This window comes from Microcebus murinus, chromosome 16, assembly GCF_040939455.1.
Source record: "Microcebus murinus isolate Inina chromosome 16, M.murinus_Inina_mat1.0, whole genome shotgun sequence".
Classification (NCBI taxonomy): domain Eukaryota; kingdom Metazoa; phylum Chordata; class Mammalia; order Primates; family Cheirogaleidae; genus Microcebus; species Microcebus murinus.
Window position 1 is genome coordinate 40,312,237 of NC_134119.1, and position 20,154 is coordinate 40,332,390.

Sequence of the window (20,154 nt, forward strand, 5' to 3'; positions counted from 1 at the left end):
GTGCCCAGGGCCCAGCCGGGAACTGGGGTTACTTTTTTTGTTGTCCTCAAAGCTGACAACCTTGGAGCTCTGGAAGAAGAAAATCCAAGGCCTCATTGAGGGGTCACGGGTGCAACTCTGGCATGATGGGACAGAGGAAAATCACTAGGTCCCCTCAGGTCCCCAAAGGAAGAAGGAGGGGAGGTGGCAGAGGGAGGGTGAGCTGAAGGGGGTGCCTTGGGGGGTTGCTGTTTTTGGTGACTGCTCACTGACAGTTTTCCAAGCTGAGAAACACACATACACAACCTCTAACCTCCTCTGGCTTAAAATAGAGCTACCGCACCAAATATGCCAAGCACAGGGCAGAGTCACCTGCCTGGCAGGGCCAGACAGCTCCCCCATGGCCCCAATAACACCTAGACCCAGCAGGCACAATCTCCGCTGTGCCTCACGGCTGCTCACAGCCAACGGTCCTCGGCCCCACCTCAGAGGAGAGGAAAGCAAGGACCAGAGAGGTGACGAGGGGGGGGGACAATAAAGCCAGCGGCATCTTGCTTGGCAAGCATCGTGACCTCAGGGGCCAGCAGACCCTGAAGACAATCTTGGCTCAGCCACCACCTGGCTGGGAGGACTTGGCAGGTCTCTGTGCCTCTGTTTCTTGGGCTGTCAGGTGATTGTCCCATGAGTGATGCCTGTGACTACGCCTAGCACAGACAGCTTAGCTTTGCCCCTGCTTCTGAAAAAAGAATTCTTGACATCTGCAGCCAGACAGTTGTGAAAAGGAAGGAAAAATAGCTACTGGGTGAGGGGTGCCTGGATAGTGGCACAAAACAGCTTTTATAATCCTCGCCGTGGTCCTAGGAGGGGAACATTATTATCCCCCCCGTTTCTCAGATGGGCAAACTGAGGCACAGAGAGTGGAAGTGTTCTGTCCACAGACACCCAGCTAGAAAGTGGAGGAGCTGGAGTTCGAACCCAGGACTTATTGCCTCCAGCTGTGTCCATGACCGAGCCCTCATTAACTCGGCCATGAGCGGGCCCTGCCCTTCCCGCAAGAACAGGCTGTGCTCCCAATCCCACTGTCTCCCCACCTCTTCTCAGGCCCTTCCTGGGCTGCAGGTGCTTGGTGTCCCACCCACCCCCACTCTGAGACTCCAGCCCAGGTTTCTGTCCTCTGAAGTCTGAGCACAAATCAGAATATCAAACTTGCTGATGTCGTTGCCAAAAATAAGGCTGAAACCACAGCGCCAGCACCCTGCTTCTGGGCCACCAAGCTCCATCCTGATTATTGGGGAACGACAGGGTCCAAGGCCCCCTCTAGCAGGCACTGGGCTCCAATTCTGCCTGGTAACTGAGGCAGGGCAGGCACAGGGTCTGATGTCCCTAAAGGCCCTGGCACCCGCTCACTCGTGATATCTGCGATAGTGCCCGACACTTCTAGACAAGCCCCCAGGATAGTTACAAACAGCGGCTTAGCACGAATTTATTATCTTCCGGTTCTGCAGGACGCAGGTCTACACTGGCCTCACTGGGCTAAAGCCAAGGGGTTGGCAGGACTGCGTTCCTTTCTGGGGGCTCTAGGGAGGAATCTGTTTCTTTGCCTTTTCCAGATTCCAGAAGGCGCCCAATGTCCCCATCTTGTGGCTCCTTCCTCCACCTTCAACACCAGCATTGTCAGGCTGAGCCCCTCTCGGGCTGCCATCTCCCTCTTCCCATCATAAGGACGCTGTGATTACCCGGGGACCACTCAGAGAGTCCAGGAAAATGTCTCCTCTCAAGGTCAGCTGACTAGCCACCTCCATTCCACCTGCAGACTTAACCCCCTTTTGCAGGTAGCCTAACGTATTCACAGGTCGCAGAGGGCGTGGGCATCTTTTGGGGAGTGGCATTCTTCTGCCTCCCACAGCTCCTTATGAGATAGGATTTCTTTTTACCCCACTTTAATGATGGGGAAACTGAGGCATCCCATCCTTTACTAAGGCATGAGCTCTTTTTACAGCAGGAATGGCGTTTGCACCAGTAGGTGCTTGGTAAATACTTGTCGGGGTGACTGAGTGAAGGAATCAATGAAGGAAGGAAGGAATGACTTGGCCAAGGTCACAGGACTTCTGTGGCCCCAGGCTTTGGGCCTTTGCTCCAGTTGTCACTGCCTCCAGACAAACACTTTAGTCCCGGGACCCCAGCGGGTAAACTAAGGCAGACGTGCGGGAGGCGCCTCCCTGCCCCGCCCCCGCGCCGAGGCCCGCCCCCTATGCCCCGCCCCTCTTCCCAGTGCCCCGCCCCTCTTCCCAATGCCCCGCCCCTCTCCCCTGTGCCCCGCCCTTCTCCCCTGTGCCCCGCCCCTCTCCCCTGTGCCCCGCCCCTCTCCCCTGTGCCCGGCGGGCCGGGCGGGCTCAGCGAGCGGCGCAGGGGAGCAGACCGCCGTCGGGGCGCACGGGGCTGTGGGGCGCACGGGGCGGCGGGGCGGCGGGGCGCGCGGGGCTGCGGGGCGCGCGGGGCTGCGGGGCTGCGGGGCGCGCGGGGCTGCGGGGCGGCGGGGCGCACGGGGCTGCGGGGCGGCCGGGCAGGCGCGGCGCAGGGGAGCGGACCGCCGTCGGGGCGCACGGGGGGGCGCACCGGGCTGCGGGGCGCGCGGGGCGGCGGGGCGCGCGGGGCTGCGGGGCGCACGGGGCTGCGGGGCTGCGGGGCGGCCGGGCGGGCGCCGCGATGAGGGAGCAGAGCGCGCGCACGGCCGCGCTCGTCCTGTGCATCCTGTCCTACCTGCTGGTGGGCGCCGCCGTCTTCGACGCGCTCGAGTCGGACGCGGAGAGCGGCCGCCAGCGGCTGCTGGCGCGGAAGCGCGGCGAGTTCCGCAGGAAGTACGGCTTCTCGGCCGAGGACTACCGCGAGCTGGAGCGCCTGGCGCGGCAGGCGGAGCCGCACCGCGCCGGCCCGCAGTGGCAGTTCGCCGGCTCCTTCTACTTCGCCATCACCGTCGTCACCACCATCGGTGAGCCGCTCCGTCCCCAGCCGCCCGGGCGCCTCTGGCTCGCAGTCCCTCCTCTGCCCCCGGCCCGCCGAGTGACTTCGGGCGGGTCGTTGCGGCTCCCGAGCCTCACTGCCTCCCTCTGTCGAGAGGGGCCGCGAGCAGTCAGTGAGGCGAGTTTGGCGAGAGGCTGGCCCGGGAGTGCACAGACAACGTCCCAGGGGCTGGGAGACAGATAAAGGGGGGCTGGAAGACCAAGTGGCTGGAGTTGTTTCCTTACCTGCTTGCCTCCCCTTCGCGTTGTGACCTTAGACAGGTCGCTTAACCTCTCTGAGCCACAGTTTTCTCCTTCCATAAACTAGGAGTGCTGATAGGTCTTATCTCAGGGAGGTGGTGAGATGATTGTGATCAAGGAGATAGTAGATGCAGAAAGTCTTAGCGCCGGGCCTGACACGTAGAGAGCAGTACAAAAGAAGATTGATTTTTGCATTATAATGGTGATTATTCTGTTACCCCAGGAGAACGAGGACCTAGTCTGTCATAGTCACTGCTGTATGGCCAGTGCCTAGTGTGCAATAGATGCTCAATAAATATTTGTTAAAGGAATGACTGATTATCACAGCTTTGGACCTCACCCTCGGGGATCCAGAGCAGCTCCTCTGTAGCATCTGGACCGCCAGCTGTTGCCATGGCTACCGTCTGGCCGGCACCTGCTGAGCCTGCGCCTGGGGAACCCGGGCAGGAGAGAAGCAGGCTCTGCGGGGCTCTGAGCGTGGTGCCAGCCACACTCCTGGGCTCCAGCTGTGGACGTGCAGAAACCCTCTCGGGCTTGCACCACCAGCCAGGAAGCCCGAGCCTTGGGGGAGGTTTCTCCACAACACTCTTGCCACTGACTGTGAGCTGTGGGCTTTGCGGTAGAGTTAAGAGCACAAGTCCTACAGATACCTAGACTGGAGTTGCTTTTCCATCTCTGTTGCCACGTGCCTTCTCCAGCGATTGATTGTAGCTCTCTGAGCCCTGGTTTCCTCAAAGGCAAAATGCGGTTGTTTCTACCTCATTGGGTGGCTGCCAGGTTTAAATGAGGTCAAGCATGAAAAAGGCTTGGCACAGTGCCTGAGGCTAAGCAGGCACTATTCATTAGTAATAATAATTCATTATTGGTCAACTGTGGCCCCAGCTCTCATTCAGCCCTTTTGCCCTTCCTGTCCCCATGGGCACCCCTGCTTCCCTAGCTTGGCTTAGCCTGAGACGCTCCTTGTCACCATGCCCATTGGTATAGGACTCCATCCCCCTCTTCTGTCTGCCCTTCCCAAATGGGTTTGGCCTCTTCTCCTGGCTTTTCCCCTCTGACAAACATCTTGGGAGGCTGGATGGAGTAGGAGTAGAAACAAGAGTTTTGGCTTTTCTGGCCACTGGCGGGCGCCACCACCTGCTGTGTAGACCATCTGCTTAAGCCAGCCTTGCAGAGAGCCTGTGGCCAAGGGCCCAAGAGTCTGAATTCTGCTGGGCTAGAAGTGTGGCAGTCTCACCAATGAGGACAGTGGTTAATAGCTCAGGCCCTGTGACCTTTGGGAAGCTTCCTCCCTCTGAACTTAGTTTCCTTATCTGTAAAATGGGGATAATATCATCTTATATAGTCACTGAGAGTGTTAAATAAGATAATCCATGTAGAGTACCTAGCACATTTAGTTATTATCATTATTCATTTCACTCTCTGCCAAAACCTGTCATAGCCCCCAAACAGCTGGCAACAGCACTTCTTGGCCTCTTCTTTCTAAAGAGGCTCCTCTGTGTCACTAGCACGCCCTTCAACTTGGTTTGATTCAGGAAACTGTTGTTGAGCCTGTAGTCTGTGTCAGGCTCTGTGCCAGGCACTGGGGCCATAGACAAGTGACCACCATGGTCCCTGCCTCAAAGAGCTCAAAATCTGATGATGGGCAGATTCCCTGCCCCCCGCGCCCCCCCCCCATGCCCCACCAAATAATAGGGGCCCTGCGATCAAAATGTGGAAGTGGAGCCATAAGTCTTCCAATACATATATTTATTTGGTTGATGTCATGAATGTTATATAGCACATATACACACTTCACAGGGCACAAAAGGGTGTAAGATGAAAAGTAATTCTCCCTCCCATCCTGTCTCTCAGCTCATAAATTCCTCTCCCTGGATCAAATACAGTTACCATTTTCTCATCCTTCCAGATATATTCTCTGCCTGTATATTCTTTTTAAAACATACACATTATTTAGACATTATATTATATACACTGTTTTGCCTCTTGCTGGTTTTCACTTAATATATTTTGGTGATGTTTTTATACCATTCCCTAAAGAGCTGCATCATCTTTTTCGTGGCTGTATAGAATTGTTTCTCAACCTTGAACTACTGACATATTGGGCTGTGGGGGGCTGTCCTGTCATTGCAAGATGTTTAGGAGTGTCCCTGGCCCCTACCCTCTAGATTCCAGTAGAACACAGCACCACTCCCCACCCCCATTTGTGACAACCAGAATGTCTCAAGATACTGCCAAATGTCCCCTTGGGGCAAAACCACTCCCAGTTGAGAACTGCTACTGTGCAGTATTCCAGCATTTGGATGCATCATTTATTTAGCCAGGCCCCCACTGATGGACACTTAAGTTATTTCTGATATTTACTATGACCAACAACGCTGCAGTGATGACCCAGGTGCATAGACGTTCCACACATGCATGTATTTTGGAGGCTAACTTCCTAACTGTGGAACTGCATAGGTCAAAGGGTTTGTGTATTTTACTTTTTGGCAGATGAGGCCAATCTGCTAGAGGAGGCATATTCTGTTGGAGAATATCCACCTGCCCTTTCCTCGGGTGTGGGCCCCTTGGAGAATACCATGAAAGCTATTGCTCTTCTCTCCAAGAAAGGGCACATTCCCCGGTGATAGCATGATGCTCCAGGACCCCAGGAAGCCCAGTCATGTTTAGAGCCCCTGCAACAGTGGAGGGGACTCACTGAAATGTCACCACACCAGACTGAGCCAGAACCAACAGGTGTTTGTGAGGGCTGGCTGAGGTGTGGAAGGGCAGGCAGAGACCGGGGGTGGGGAGAACAGGACAATCCAGGGGAGGAAAAAAAAACTTAAGAAAAGGCATGTGGAGGTGGGACATGCTGGTTGGGGAAACAACTGGGGTGTAGCTGGAACATGCAGATGTGCAGAGAAGGGGGTGAAGCTGGAGAGGTGTGAGGGTGTTCAGGACGGAGCTTGGACACCATGTGAGAGCTGGGACTTTACCTGTGGGTACTGGGAAAACAGGAAAGGTTTTGCTTTTTTTTTTCCATCAAAGAATGATTTATATGCAGTAAAATTCACCTTTTTTTTTTTGAGTGTATGTTTCTGTGAGTTCTGACAAATGAATGCCTGTTGCATACAGGCAGCCATGATCAAGACGACGTTTGCATCACCCCCAAAATGCTGTCGTGCAATTGCATGTCATGCAACGAACAGGGAGGTAGTTAACCTCTCCCCCAACCGCAGTGACTGGCAACCACAGATTTGTTCTCTGTCCCTTTAGTTTTGCCGTTTCCAGAATGTCACTTAAATGGAACTATGCAGTAGTAGGCTTCTGAGTTTCAGCTCAACACATTTGAGATCTGTCCTTTGTTATGGCAGGTAACAGTAGTTCATTCCTTTCTGTTGCCGAAAACAATTCCATTGTTTGGATGTACCACAGGTTGTTTATGCGTTCCCCAGTGGAGGGGCATCTGGGTAGTTTGCAGTTTGGGGCGATGATGCATAACCACGCAAGGTTTTAAAGCTGGGGAATGGCCTAGATAGAACTAGTATTGGAAGACGCGCTGCGGGCCCTGAGGATGGGGAGGGACACCTGGTATGAGGTGGAGCTGCGCACTCACCGGCCGTCCCCTCCGCTCTCCCCGCACAGGGTACGGCCACGCCGCGCCGGGCACGGACTCGGGCAAGGTCTTCTGCATGTTCTACGCGCTGCTGGGCATCCCCCTGGCGCTGGTCACCTTCCAGAGCCTGGGCGAGCGGCTGAACACGCTGGCGCGGCGCCTCCTGCTGGCGGCCAAGCGCTGCCTGGGCCTGCGGCGGCCGCGCGTGTCCACCGAGAACATGGTGGTGGCCGGGCTGCTGGCGTGCGCCGCCACCCTGGCCCTCGGGGCCGCCGCCTTCGCGCACTTCGAGGGCTGGACCTTCTTCCACGCCTACTACTACTGCTTCATCACCCTCACCACCATCGGCTTCGGCGACTTCGTGGCGCTGCAGAACGACGGGGCGCTGCAGAGGAAGCCGCGCTACGTGGCCTTCAGCTTCCTCTACATCCTCCTGGGGCTCACGGTCATCGGCGCCTTCCTCAACCTCGTGGTCCTGCGCTTCCTCGCCGCCAGCGCCGGCGCCCCGCAGCGCGCTGCCCGCCGCGCCAGCGCGCGCCGCCCGGGGGCGCCCGACAGCAGCCGGCCCGGCCGCGCGCCCCGCCCCGGGGGCTCCGCCTCCGCCGCCCGCCGCGCGCACCGGCTGGAGACGTGCGCCCGCGACAATCTGGGCTTCTCGCCCCCCTCCAGCCCCGGCGCCGAGCGCCGCGGCGAGCCAGACAGGCCCCGGGCCCGGCGGAGGTCCATCTGACGGCGCCACCCGGGCCCGGTGGAACCCGGAATGGCAGGGTCGGCGTCACCTCCCAGGGCGCCCTCCCCGGGGCTTGGAGAGGGTGAAGGGCCCAGGGCTGTCTTCCGCCACGAGCAGCTTCTCAACGCCTTCTGCGGCTAGTCCCCTCCCTCCTCTCCAAAAATACACTGAAGTCGCATCACAAGCACGCGCTAGACGCTACAGCCACCCTGCAGGAGCAAATCCCTCCTGGTCCAATCCGTAGGAAGGCTTGGCCACAGCGGCACCTAGGAGAGGCTCTGCGCAGGTCCGTGTCACCAACGGGCCGCCCCTTGCGAGCAACTTCTGTATGTGAATAGCCTGGTTTTCCGTGTTGTAGGAGAAACGCGCGACTTTCCACCCCGAAATCCTCGTCGGAGTCGGTGAGGCCAGGTGCTCCCGCTTCCAGCAGCGCTGGGAACAGTGTGGCGTGAAACTGGCCCACGTGTGAACGATGCTTTGTCCCTGGCCAGCCCACTTCGGGATGAGGGGGCCCTTGCCGACATGACACCCACTGTCACTGGGCCTCCTGGACACAGCCCAATGCTGTGGTACAAGCTCTCAATCACCAGCAATGTGACCTTGGGGAATTGCATCCCCTCCCTGGGCCTCAGTTTCCACATCTTTAAAGTGGCTGGGCTCACCCAGAACCCTTGTCCCTCTTCTGCGTCTCTGGCAGGGCTTTCTGGAACAGGCCCCCCTCGCCACAGGGGGCATTAACAAAGCCCCTGGTGTGGTGTCCTGGCAGCCCATAGCACTCAGCCCCTTAACACACCAGCTTCCCTCCGCGTCCCAGATAGAACGGTTTCCACACAAAGCAAGAGCAAGCCAGGTTAGAAAAGCCAAAAACTTTAATTTTCAACATGAGCTACATGGTCATGAACACAATGCAGTGTGACCCACTCCAACCCAGGGGCCCTGGAAACCGTCCCTCCCCAAAGGCCTGGGCACTCGGCTCCTGGCGAGGGAATGAGGGAGAGGGGTGGATGGAGAGAGGCCCCCAGCCTGAGCACCCAGGGCCCTGCCTTCCCGCCACCCCAGTAGGAGGCAGCCGTAGAGTGAACCGGCTCCAGGGGCAATGCCCACGGCCCTGGGTTCAAGTCTCCACTCTGGCCTCACAGAAGCTCTGGGTAACATGGGCACGGCCAGCCCACTTCAGGGGGGCTGCGAGTCAGGGGAGCCGTGGACAATTTCTGTCCACTCCGACGTGCTGCTCTACAGACACGGGCCCTCCCAGAGGGCCTGGGAGTCACTACAGAGGAATGGGCTCGGTCCCCTGGGCCTGGAACGGCTGCTGCTCAATAAATAAATGCAGGTGACCTTGCCTGATGCAACAGCTGTACCTCCAAAGGGGGTGGGACTCAGTGCTGCTTCCGATGCCAAAACGCACCCAGGAGCTCAGGTTTAAGGAACTGGATGGTCAACAGCTTGTTAAATGCATAACCACCCGGAGCCTATCCCCTTCACCTCCCGGAGTAGAAGAGCTCTGAACTAGCGGGGACCGAGTTCCAGGCCTGGCTCCACCCCCAACCTGCCTAAGTGGGGCCTTGGGCAAGCACCTCCCCGGCCAGGACCTCAGCTCCCCTCTATAACATGGGGCTGGCAACACAGGCCCCCACCTACTAGCCAGGGGCTCTTGTGAGGGCCAAAGGGCACACTCAGGGTGAAAGCATTCGGAAAACAGAAAGTTTGAGAAGCACTGCAGGAGGGCCAGGTCGCATTACAGCTGAAGGTTTGGGAGATTTCCCTAAGCTGAGGGGCGCCACGCTGCCCCCACTGGCTCACAGCCCCAGGCAGGGGCAGGTGTTTCTCAACCTCCCTCCTTCTGGTCCCCGAGAGGTTCCAGCCCCTCAGCAGGAGCCCCCACCCAGACATCAAGGCCTGGACCAAATCCTGTGGCCCCTGGGCCACCCCAGCAGGGCCGAGTCTCCTTGGCTACCCTCCCCACAACCCACACCCAGACGTTCCTGCCCACAGGTGGAGCCAAGCAGGGCTGTGCAACCCTGGCGGACATGCTCCGGGGCAACGTCCTGTCACCTGAAGGAAGGGTGCACCATGGAGCCCTAGTTCTGCCCAGCCTGTTGCACACTTCCTGAGGGGTCTTGGGCGAGTCACTTCCTGTTTCCGGGCCTCAGTTTCCTAACCTCTCTGATGGGCTACAACGTGTCCTGCCCGTCTTCCCAGGGCCACTAGGAGGCTCCTAGAGAGCAGGGAGGAGGAAGGGAGGGTAAGGGGCGGCCCCACCTCATCCTGCCCTGCTCTGGCTCAGCCTCTGCTGGGAGGAGACTCAGGTGGGGGTGCCACTGAATGCACAGGTGACCCCAGGGGTGGCTCCTCCCTGTGCTGGGCCTTAGTGTCCTAGTCTGTAAAATGAAAATGGACTAATGGTCCCAAAGGCCCTTTCCCTTTAGTATGAAAGGGGATTCTGGAGACAGAAAGTGGAGATGGCTGCCTCCCATGGTGCCCCTGCCCCAGAGACTGAAAATAAAGTCACTCCCAGAGACTCCAGACCCCAAAGGCCCCCAAACTCCACCTCTTCACTGCTCTCCAAATGATGCAGTTCAAGCTGGCAAAGGATCAGACAGCAGCAGGGACAGGCTGGGCGGGGCTGGAAGCTTCCTTAAAGGTAATGGAAATGGCAATCCCCTCCCCAAACCTCCATCCCCTGGTGAGGACAGACGGTGGTGGTTCCCACACCTGATAGTCACAGCCCCGAACAAGAGGGGCATGTGCTCACAACGATGACACGAAGAAATAGGGCTCCAGCCCCCATCCACCCCACCCCTCCAGGAGGTGAGCGAGATTTCACAGAACAAACAAGAAAATCATTGAGGGGGCCCTCGCTGACCACCCCCAGGGTGTTGTTATTGCTTTGGAGCTCTCTCTCTTTCTCTCTCTCTCTCTCTCTCTTTATAAAGGCTGTGTGGCCACCAGAGGGAGGGCTCAGGCTGTCAGGCCGAGCTGCCTTGCCCTCTGGTTGGGACAGCCAGGCCCTGCCCCATCTTGGACAAGCTACCCCTGAACAACCACAGCAGTGCCGGCTGGAGAGAGAAGTCACTCTCCTGGCTCAAAGTATTCCAAATGGTGAGTAATAAACAAACAGCAGAGAAATCACACGGGTTAAAAACACAAATGGGGGTGGGGGGTGCTGATTCCACCCAGAGACCTGCTCCCACCTCCCACAGCCTTGGGATCTGTCTGACCTGCCAAGTCGCCAAGTCGCGGGAAGCTCTGAATCCCTCCCAGATAGAAGGGGCCTCCCCAGTCCCTCCTCCCAGAGCAGTGTAAGATGCTCCAAGGAGGCGCTGTAACTCCACGGAACTGTAACGGATACCCAGGGCTGAAACAGGCTGAGGAAACAGGCAGGGGAAAGTTTCCAGGTGGAAGGAATCGCCTGGCGGGACCAGGAACAGGGTGGGTCCAAAGACAGCCTGGGTGTCCTCAGTGGAAAATGACACCCTTTAGTGGAGACCAGGCCCCGCCGGCCAAGGCCCCACGATCCTCAGGAGTGCCTCGTAAAGAAAGTCGGGACCAAGGATAATAAATTGGAACGTGAGTCTAATGGGCAGCTCCAGCTATAACCCTATAGGGGACAGGGGCAGGAAGGGGGCGGGGGAGGAGGGGCTGGCCTCCTGCGAACCAGGCTGCCAGGCCAGCGAGGAGACGGTGGTCTCCTGGAATGTTCCTGTCTCCTCCCCACTGTCCTGGGGCTCTGTAAGGACTATGTATGAGCTAAGAACAGGCCCCAGGGCTTGAAACACTAACTCTACCCAGCTAACCTGGACTACGCCCTACACAGCAGGGACTAGGTAAAGAGGAGTGGTAGGCTGCTGGGTGCCTCCCAGGGGAGGTGGCAGAAATGTGCTTCTATAAAGAGGGACCAGCCTATGTCCTCCCTCGCATGCAAAAGGGCTCCCGCAGGCCCCAGGGAGGGCCAGGCTGGGAAGGCAGCAACCCAGGCCTGCTTGAGAAGGAATCTCCCAATTCTTACACTTGTGCCTCTTCATTCTCTCTCCTACCACCAGCTTTCCTTGAGCCAAGGTAATTGAGGCTGGGGCGCTGGGTTCTGCCCTTAGTACAGAATGGTTTGTTAAAAAAGACTAAAACAGGGGGGGCTCTATTGCCTCCCCAGACCCCTGGCCTGGAGGCAGAGGGGTAGACAAGATGACCTTTGACCTCATCCAACAAGGAGGGGTTCTCCTATGTGGGAAACCCTTACCTTGGCACCACCAGTCCCAATCCCAGCTTTCCTGAGCCTCCCTCTCCAATGCAACATCCCCCACATGAAGAGACGGTGAGCTCTAGGCTTGGAGTTATGAAAACTCAGGTTGCACAGCCTCTCCACCAAAACACAGATGACAATGTTCTTTCCAGGCCACAACAGTTCCCAAACTAGCCTGTTGCAATCCCATGGAACAAGGCGCCCTGGGGGTCTATGCCAGGCCCCGGGCACCCCCTCCTTTCCTTTGATCCCTGCTAGACCCCAATTTCCAGAGCCACCAGAAGAGGAGCAGGCAGGAGGGGACGGACAGATGGACTCGGACAGGCTGCGGCAAAGCTCCTTCCACGGGCAGGCAGAGGGAAGCCCGAGCTCCTCTTCAGTGGGGGGCTCTGGGCCCCCGGGAGCTGGCTCCGGATCCTTGCAAAGCTGCCCCGACGGCTCTGGGGCAGGAGTAGCTGCCTGAACCCGGTGCCGCAGGAAAGACACTTGCTGGTAATTGGCACCATGGAGATGGCCGGCCGGGTTCTGGACTTGGCTCCGGGCAGCGAGCTTCCGAGGAGGCAAAAAGGGGAAGTGGACAGGGTTTGGGGCAGGAGAGTGGTTTGCACTGCCACCTCAGTCTCTCCTTTCTCCGGATTGCAGCCACATCCACCAGGTCAAGAACCCGCCAAGTCAAAAGTGTAGCCAATCCCGTTGGGAGAGGGAAGGTCTCAGGGAGTAGGAGGCAAAGAAGGGGTGAGGAGGGGCCCAAGGGGGGCAGGTCTCCCCGTTCTACTTCCCCACTGTGGGGGAGAACCCCGTCCTCCTGTCCAGTGTGCCCATGGGCCTGGGGTCCCAGGTCAGGGCTGGGCGGTCCCCAGGCCCTCTAGGGGAGCCCCTCCCCAGCCCCAGCACTAAGATCGCTCTCCGCAGGGCCCCACGGTGCTCTCGAGGGACAACTGGGACGCCTGCCGGAGCAGGGGGCCCGCGGCCGGGTCCACCATGGAGGAGGTGGGGAAGAGCTTGTACCAGCCCACGGCCAGGGTGGTCAAGTCCAGCTCCTCCAGCAGAACGCGCGCCACGCCCATGAACTGCTTCCGCTCCATCCGCCCGTAGTTCCCCCACACGATCACCTGTGGGGCGAGAGACACAATGGTTCGAATCCTGCAATGCCACCACAGGCCCAGGCCCAGAGCCGGGGGCTGCCCCATGCTCCATTCACTGTGAATTCCACCTCCATAAGGCTGCTCAAGCCCGACCATATTTTCCCAGCTCCAGCGCCCATGACTGCTTGCCTGGGTGACCGGCTTCCTGCCCTGTCCACTCCATCCTCCACACGCCCCATCTTCCAACCCAGGCCTTGAGGGCTGGCCCTACATTGTGAGTCCCCTGACTGCTTCCCCCGTGGGCCCTCTGCTTCCAGATCCTCAGAAACCCTCCGTGTGAAACAGTTTTAAAAAGTGGCTGGTGCAGGCCGGGCTTGGTGGCTCACACCTGTAATCCTAGCACTCTGGGAAGGCCAAGGCTGGTGGATCGCTAAAGGTCAGGAGTTTGAAACCAGACTGAGCAAGGGTGAGACCCCCGTCTCTAATAAAAATAGAAAGAAATTAATTGGCCAACTAAAAATATATAGAAAAATTAGCCGGGCCTGGTGGCACATGCCTGTAGTCCCAGCTACTTGGGAGGCTGAGGCAAGAGGTTTACTTGAGCCCAGGTGTTTGAGGATGCTGTGAGCTAGGTTGATGGCATGGCACTCCAGCCTAGGCAACAGAGTGAGACTCTGACTCAGAAAAAAAAAAGCGGCTGGTGCAGAGCACACGCTAGCTTTCTTCCTACCAACTGTTTTCTGCAGGGCCTTCCCCCATCCTGGTCAACCGTTTCCTGGTCTTGGAGCTGCCAGCTGGACAGTCTCTGTGACTGCAAGACCCTCATTCGCCGTTCTGCCACCTCAGTCTCCCAACTCCACCCCGCTCTATGAAGGCAGGCTGGCTCGATGATTTTGTAGAGCCTGGTGGGTTAAAGCCTTTGGAGTCAGACATATGTAGGTTCAAATCCCAGCTCCGCCACTTTACTGGCTGTTTGGTACTGGGCAAGCCATTTAACCTCCCTGAGCCTCAGTGTCCTTGTTTGTAAACGGAACGATCCCTGTTCAGCTTACCTCGAGGGTGAGGATCAAAGGAGGTAACGGTTACAAAAGCTCGCTGCAAGCTGTCAGCTGCTCTGGAGCACACAGGGTGACATTAAAACAACAGGAGCCGACATCATCATTTGCTGTGTGTCAGGAACTGCTCTGAGGCTAAACTAGCCTTAGATGCAATCTTCCCAACAACCCTACAAAAAATGATCTGATTTCACAGCTGCTTAAACCGAGGCTCAGAGAAGTTAAATCATTAGCCCAGAGTCACTCAACTAAGTCGTAAGTGCCGCTTAGGCAGCTGATCGGAAGCCACTTCGAGTGCACGGATGGATTCATTTTCACTGGTATTATGGGCTGAACTGTGTTCCCCCAAAATGCATATGCTGAAGCCCTAAGCCCCAGTACCCCAGAATGTGGCTGAATTTGGAGACAGGGCCTTTAAGGAGATGATTAATTTAAAAGGAGGCTGTTAGGGTAGGCCCTAATCCAATTTGACTGGTGTCCTTGTATGACAAAAGGAGGAAGTTTAGACAAAGAGAGACACTTGGAACATCACTCACAGTAGGTCCGTCCGTCAGAGCACCCAGCAGCAGGGATGCCGTCTCAGCCTTCTGTTTCCCTGCCCCCTCCACACCCCAGACAGGGACAGGGACCAATGCTTCCCTAAAGATGCGGGGCCCAGAATGCACAAACCTTCATCTAGTGGGCCAGGTGTGGCCCCAGATGGCCTTCTGATTATTTTAAGTGGTATCTGAAATACCTCTAGATAAGTAGGGTCTTCCCAGACATTTCTGACAGCAATGTACAATAAGACATTAACCTACCACCCAGCGCACACATGGAAATGCATAATGAAGCAAGTACCTCAACAAAGAATATTCCCCTTACTAAGAGTGATAAATGTTTTCTTTCCTATTCCATTTCATTAAAAATAAAAGAGCTAGTTGAGACCCACTAAATAGATTTCACAACTCACTAATGGATCTCAACCTACAGGTTGAAAAACTCTGCCCTAGACAGGACCTGGGCTTCCTAGTTTGGCAAAAGTCCCCCACTGTCTCAGCAACTTGTAACACTCGAGCCCCGCCCTCAGTTGCTTTGCCTCTCAGGTTGGATGCAAGAATTAAGGTGCAAGCCACAGGTACCCAAGAGGCAGCTGAGAGAGGGGACATTCGACCCTGGCCCTGCCTGCTCCCAGGATAGGCAGCTGCTTCTAGCCCCAGGCTTGGGTGACCGCTAGGGTTTTCCCTAATGGCTGGAGCCAAACACCTCTCTGGGGTCCTCAACAGGCCTCCAGGCTGTTACCACTGTGCTCTAGGCCAAGCCTCTGACCTTCAGAGTAGGAGGAGGAGGATGATAATGGCCATCGGCAGAGCACTTACTACCGGCCAAACTTGCAAATACTTTTCCTGCACGCAGCACACATTCCACTGTCACAGCGATGTTACCGGGCAGGGACTATTAATATCCCCACTTTACTGATGAAGAAACTGAGGCTCAGAAGGGAACTTGTTCCAAGTTGAACAGTAAGCTGTGGAGCTTAGATCAACTGCAGTGTCTATTTCCTCCAGGTGAGGCCCTCCAGGGACCCCCCTCAAGGGCGCTCCCCCCCACTCTGGTACTGCACACACACACACACACACCAGCACTCCTCACCTGCAGGACTTTGCCCTGGGGACTCTCAGGAAACAGCAGCACCTGGTTATACAGTGGGTCCAGCGACTTGCGAGCAACTTTGGTCTTCTTCTTGGCAATGCAGACGCCATTCTCTAGCAGGTAGGCCTTGATGTAGGCCGCTGGGAGAGAGACCAGCAGGGGTGAGTTCTAGCCTGGCTCCTTGCTGGCAGACAAAAGGTACAACAGAGCAAGGCAGCCCTCCCACTGCTGGGGACAGGAGCGCCTCCTGGGGTCTGGGGAGGATGCAACAGGGGCAGGTGGGGGGGGGGTGGCAGGTGCAGCCAGGGTTAGGTGGGGCCTGCTCCACCTCCTCTGCTGGTCCAGACCGACGGGCTCCCCCTTCCTTTGCTCTCTCTGAGCTCACCTGCTTCCTCTCTCGGTCCCTGGCTCCTCCACCCCCTCACTGGCTTGTACGCTCACCTGCTGACCCACTCACTCCACAAGTGCCTGCTGAGCACCCACCTCGTGCCCCGTACCCTGTTTGGCACTGGGGTACAATGACAAACAGGAAAGGTGGCCCCTGCCCTCCAGCTCAGTCCCGTGGGGGAGAACACCACAGTCAACAGACAATCTCAACTGGGGCCCCGAACAAACCCTAAACCACCACCAGTTCCATGTAAGACACTGCAGTTGGGGCAGAGGGGTCCCCTAGAGTCGAGCTCAGTTTTCTCTTTTCTAGACCCGAAGTTCCCCTCAGGACATCTTCCCTGACCTCCAGCCCCCACACCTGGCAGTGTCTTGGAGCCTGGCTTGGCCGTCAGTCCCCTCGCCTGGATGATGTCCACTTCCAGCTGACCATTCCGTTCCTGCAAGCCGATCTCCACGTCCCCTGCAAGAGGCCCCGAGAGATGGGACTGGGAAGTGGCTCAGAAGCTCAAGCAAGGACTCAGCCCCTCCCTTCTGCTTGAGGATGAAAACTCCTTCCCCACGCCCAGCCCAAAACAAGACTAGAACCAGCTCCCACCCCTAGTGCCTGGGCTCTACTGAGAGCTTGGCGGTGTACACCAGGCTCCAGGCTGGGTGCTCAGAGGATGTACCAACAGGCAGAGGGAGAGACTCTGGGCCCTCCCCACCCCCCACTTCAGTCCCTTTGGAACAGGCCTTGGGGCACTCACCCATGGGCGTGGTGGCCAGGGTCTGGCGGCCCACAAACTGTGCTGGCCCCATGCTGCCCAGGAAGTCACTGAACTGTGCGTCTGATGCCAGGCAAACTCCCCCATAGTTAAGGCTGCAAGAAAGGATGAGACAAGACAAACAGGCTGAATGGCAACTCCAACGACTCAGGCGGGCAGGTCCAGAACACCCCTCATTCCATGGCATTCTGTCAACATCCGTCACCCTACCTCTCCTTGCTAAGCCTGAGACTCCAGTCCCATGAAATGGATATGCTGATACTTACCTCCTGGGGTGACTGCAAGAATCGGGGGAGATGAAGTCTGCAAGTCCCTGGCTCATGAGTTCAGGGCCCTGATACCCAAAGCATGGTCCAGAGACCAGCAGCATCAGCATCCCCTGGTAGCTAGACAGAAACACAGGCTTGCGCCCCACTCCACCCCCAGCTGCTGAATCAGAATCTGAATTTTAACAGGAGCCCTGGACGATCCATTTGTATGTGAGAGTTTGAAATGCAATGGCGGGTTTGGACTCTGCGGTGTGCGCTGGTTCCTGCTGCTTGGCTGCCCAACATCCGCTTCTTTGGTAACAAGACCTCAAATTCCCTTTGGGAACCTCCCTCCCCATAGCATGTGATTGCAACAGGAGGGAACAGATCCAGGTCCAGAGACTGGGCCTGCAGCTCAGCCTGGCCAGTCAGGGTATTTCTTCCCCGTGGCCACTGACTGGTTCAGAGACACGCGTGTGGCCCCTTTCTGCCAATGAGAATCTGGCCTGGAAGTTTTGTTTGAACTGCAAGGAGTAAGGAGCTCTCTTTTCCCACCAGACGAGTATATGACACAGGACTGGAGCTTCTGACAGCTGTCAAGCTACCACCTGAATCCCAAGAACGAAGCCATCAAAATGATGGCATTGTGTGATATCCTGGATCAAGCTCTACCTGAAGCAAGCTACTTCATCTTTTGGTTATATAAGTCGGTACCAACAACAATAACAAGAATAATTTTATTATTGCTTAAGCCTGTTTCAGTAAGATTCCCCCCTCCCTTCACCTCTTGAAGTGTTTCTTTCCCATCTCTGAAATGGGAATAACAATGTTCCTATCTCCTAGGTCTGTTGTGAGGTGAGGCACTAAGTACCATGCCTGATGTACCCGTTTTCTTGAGGAGCAAAGTGCTTGCAACCCATTTTCTTATCTGATCCTTACCACAACCACAGGAGGTTGGTTTACCTCTAACACCTTTATTCGGATAAGGAACACATTTGCCCAGCAAAAAGATGACACTGTTCCCTGGCCAGAGCTGGGATAGAGGCCTGACCCAAACTGGGCCAACCAAAAACTCTGTCTGGGAAATAAAAGAGAATCCCAGAGACTAAAAATCACGAGAACTGAGCCACACAAATGGCCTTCCCTTGCAAAGAGCCCATAAACTCTACCAGCCACCAGCCACTCAGTTCTTCCCTCAGCCCTGTGGGTGCCCCAGCGTAGGCAGCAGATTCTGTTTTTACTTGAGTTATCAGCAGAGTTCATGGCAAGACAATAATTTGACATTTTGGCCCGAATGTTTTTCCTTTTCATAATTTCCTATGCCCCCTCCCCCACCTGCTTGCCCCCACGCAGGCAGTAGCCAGGGCGTCCTGTGTCTGCCGCCTCCCAGTAGACACGGAGTCCACTCTGTGTAGACTCTTGTCTGCACAAGAGTAGACAGGAGACTCAGATTCTTGACTTTTCAGTTCCAAATCTTAAAGAAACAGACTTAGAATAGGTACGAAACTAGGCTGTCCTGCCCCTAAACAGACAAATCCCAGCCGTGGAGAGCAGAGGAAGTCAGGCGAGGAGGAATGACAGCGGAGATGCTGCAGGACCCTTGAGGAAGGGCTGTGGTCCCTGGGCTGAGCTGGTGGCCCTGAGGGATGGCGGGAGACTCCAGGCAGGTCTGGGAGAACTGAAAGTGGAGAGGACTGGCGCCCACCCTTCTTATTGGGTGGAGCCGAGCATGGGACACATGCTTTGCAGAAAAGGCTGCTTGGGTGTCTCGTCAAGTGACCCCCTGCACCCCTTGGGAGAGCCCCTGAAGCTCTCAGTACATCCCTGCACACCCCAGACAGGAACACATGACCCAGATGTACCCGAGAAAAAGGCAGATCCATAGCAGCCTGGTGGTCTGGGCAAAGAGAAGTGACTGAGACCAGTGTGAAACAATGACCAAGGAACAGACAGTACGATCATGTTCCAGAAGACACTGGAAGGATAGATGATGATTGAGGACCACATACTCTGTCCCCAACATCTCAGCTGCACAGAATGGCAGCCAATGTTACCGAATACTAACCAGCACTGAGGCTCAGCTGGGACACCAAGCATTACAGCCAGCATCCATTTGATCCATTTCATTCATTCAACATATGTTTACTGAGCATATACTATGTGCCAGGCACCGTTCTGGACACTTGGAATATACCAATGGACAGTGATTCCTGCCCTCAAGGTGCTTACCTCCTGGCGGAGGGAGACATATAGCAAATAATTAATATAAATAACACAGTATGTTACAGGTGGTAAATGCTATGAAAGAAATAGAAAAAGACAAGAGTCTCGCTCTGTCACCTGGGGCTAGAATGCAGTGGCAGCATCATAGCTCACTGCAACCTCAAACTCCTGGGATCAAGCAATCCTCCTGCCTCAGCCTCCTGAGTAGCTGGGACTACAGGTACATGCCACCACACCTGGCTAATTTTTCTATTTTTTTTTCTACTTTTTGTAGAGATGGGGTCAGGCTGGTCTCAAACTCCCAGTCTCAATCAATCTTCTTGCCTTGGCCTCCCAGATTGCTAGGATTACAGGTGTGAGCCACCACGCCTGGCCTATACCTCTTACTAAATACTTTAAATGTCATCCTGGGCCTGTTCTAGCAATTGGCATGGATTGTCTCTCTATAAACTTCCCTGGGACATAGGTATAACCCTTGGGAAAATCCTGAACTAAGTGAGACTAAGTTTCCAGCAAACAGGAAAAATGGGGACTTGATAGATCAGTCATAGCAAACTCACAGGCTCACTAAGCACCACTAATGTCTGAGTGCTCCACACTTGTTACTTCATTTCAGCCTTACAACACCCTGTGAGGCTGATTCTATTATTGGGCCTATTTTATAGATCAGCTGGAGAGTTAAGAAACCTGCCCAAGTCACACAGGCAGTGTGCCACCCACCCTGCCCTCTCGGCACTCCTGCACACACACAGGCTGCCGGCTCAGTCTCGGGAATGATTTTCTGGCTGCAAGAGCAAATTCAGCCAGGCTGGAAGTGCCTGAGGGCTAATGCCCCAGGGGCAGCCCCCAGCCGGTGACAAAGTGGGAGTGGTGTGTAGTGGAGATAGGAGGATGAATGTCCAGCCAGCCTCCTGGGGCTCCCCAGCAGGCCTGAGCTCCAGCTGCCCACAGTG

The 20,154-nt window shown here is 56.2% G+C and overlaps 2 protein-coding genes across 2 annotated transcripts in view; one reads left to right on the forward strand and one right to left on the reverse strand.

The window, feature by feature from the left end:
* Positions 1-2,685: 2,685 nt before the first annotated feature.
* On the forward strand, positions 2,686-7,840 carry KCNK15 (potassium two pore domain channel subfamily K member 15). The gene is made up of 2 exons (XM_012780590.2): positions 2,686-2,968; positions 6,864-7,840. The coding sequence occupies exons 1-2, from the start codon at positions 2,686-2,688 to the stop codon at positions 7,562-7,564; spliced, it is 984 nt and encodes a 327-aa protein (XP_012636044.1). The 3' UTR covers positions 7,565-7,840.
* Positions 7,841-8,004: 164 nt separating this feature from the next.
* The window catches only part of RIMS4 (regulating synaptic membrane exocytosis 4), a 56,636-nt gene continuing 44,486 nt past the window's right edge, over positions 8,005-20,154 (reverse strand). The window contains exons 3-6 of the mRNA XM_012780628.2: positions 16,713-16,825; positions 16,325-16,426; positions 15,577-15,716; positions 8,005-12,916 (exon numbers count right to left, since the gene is read on the reverse strand). Coding sequence (XP_012636082.1) covers positions 12,698-12,916; positions 15,577-15,716; positions 16,325-16,426; positions 16,713-16,825 — 574 coding nt within the window. The 3' untranslated portion in view covers positions 8,005-12,697. The remainder of the gene's footprint in view (positions 12,917-15,576; positions 15,717-16,324; positions 16,427-16,712; positions 16,826-20,154) is intronic.

What these genes read in the sequence shown, in the direction of transcription:
- KCNK15 (XM_012780590.2), top strand. Translation starts at nt 2,686, where the DNA reads ATGAGGGAGCAGAGCGCGCGCACGGCCGCGCTCGTCCTGTGCATCCTG. An exon ending in CACCGTCGTCACCACCATCG is followed by an intron (nt 2,969 to 6,863) that starts GTGAGCCGCTCC and finishes CTCCCCGCACAG; the next exon opens with GGTACGGCCACGCCGCGCCG.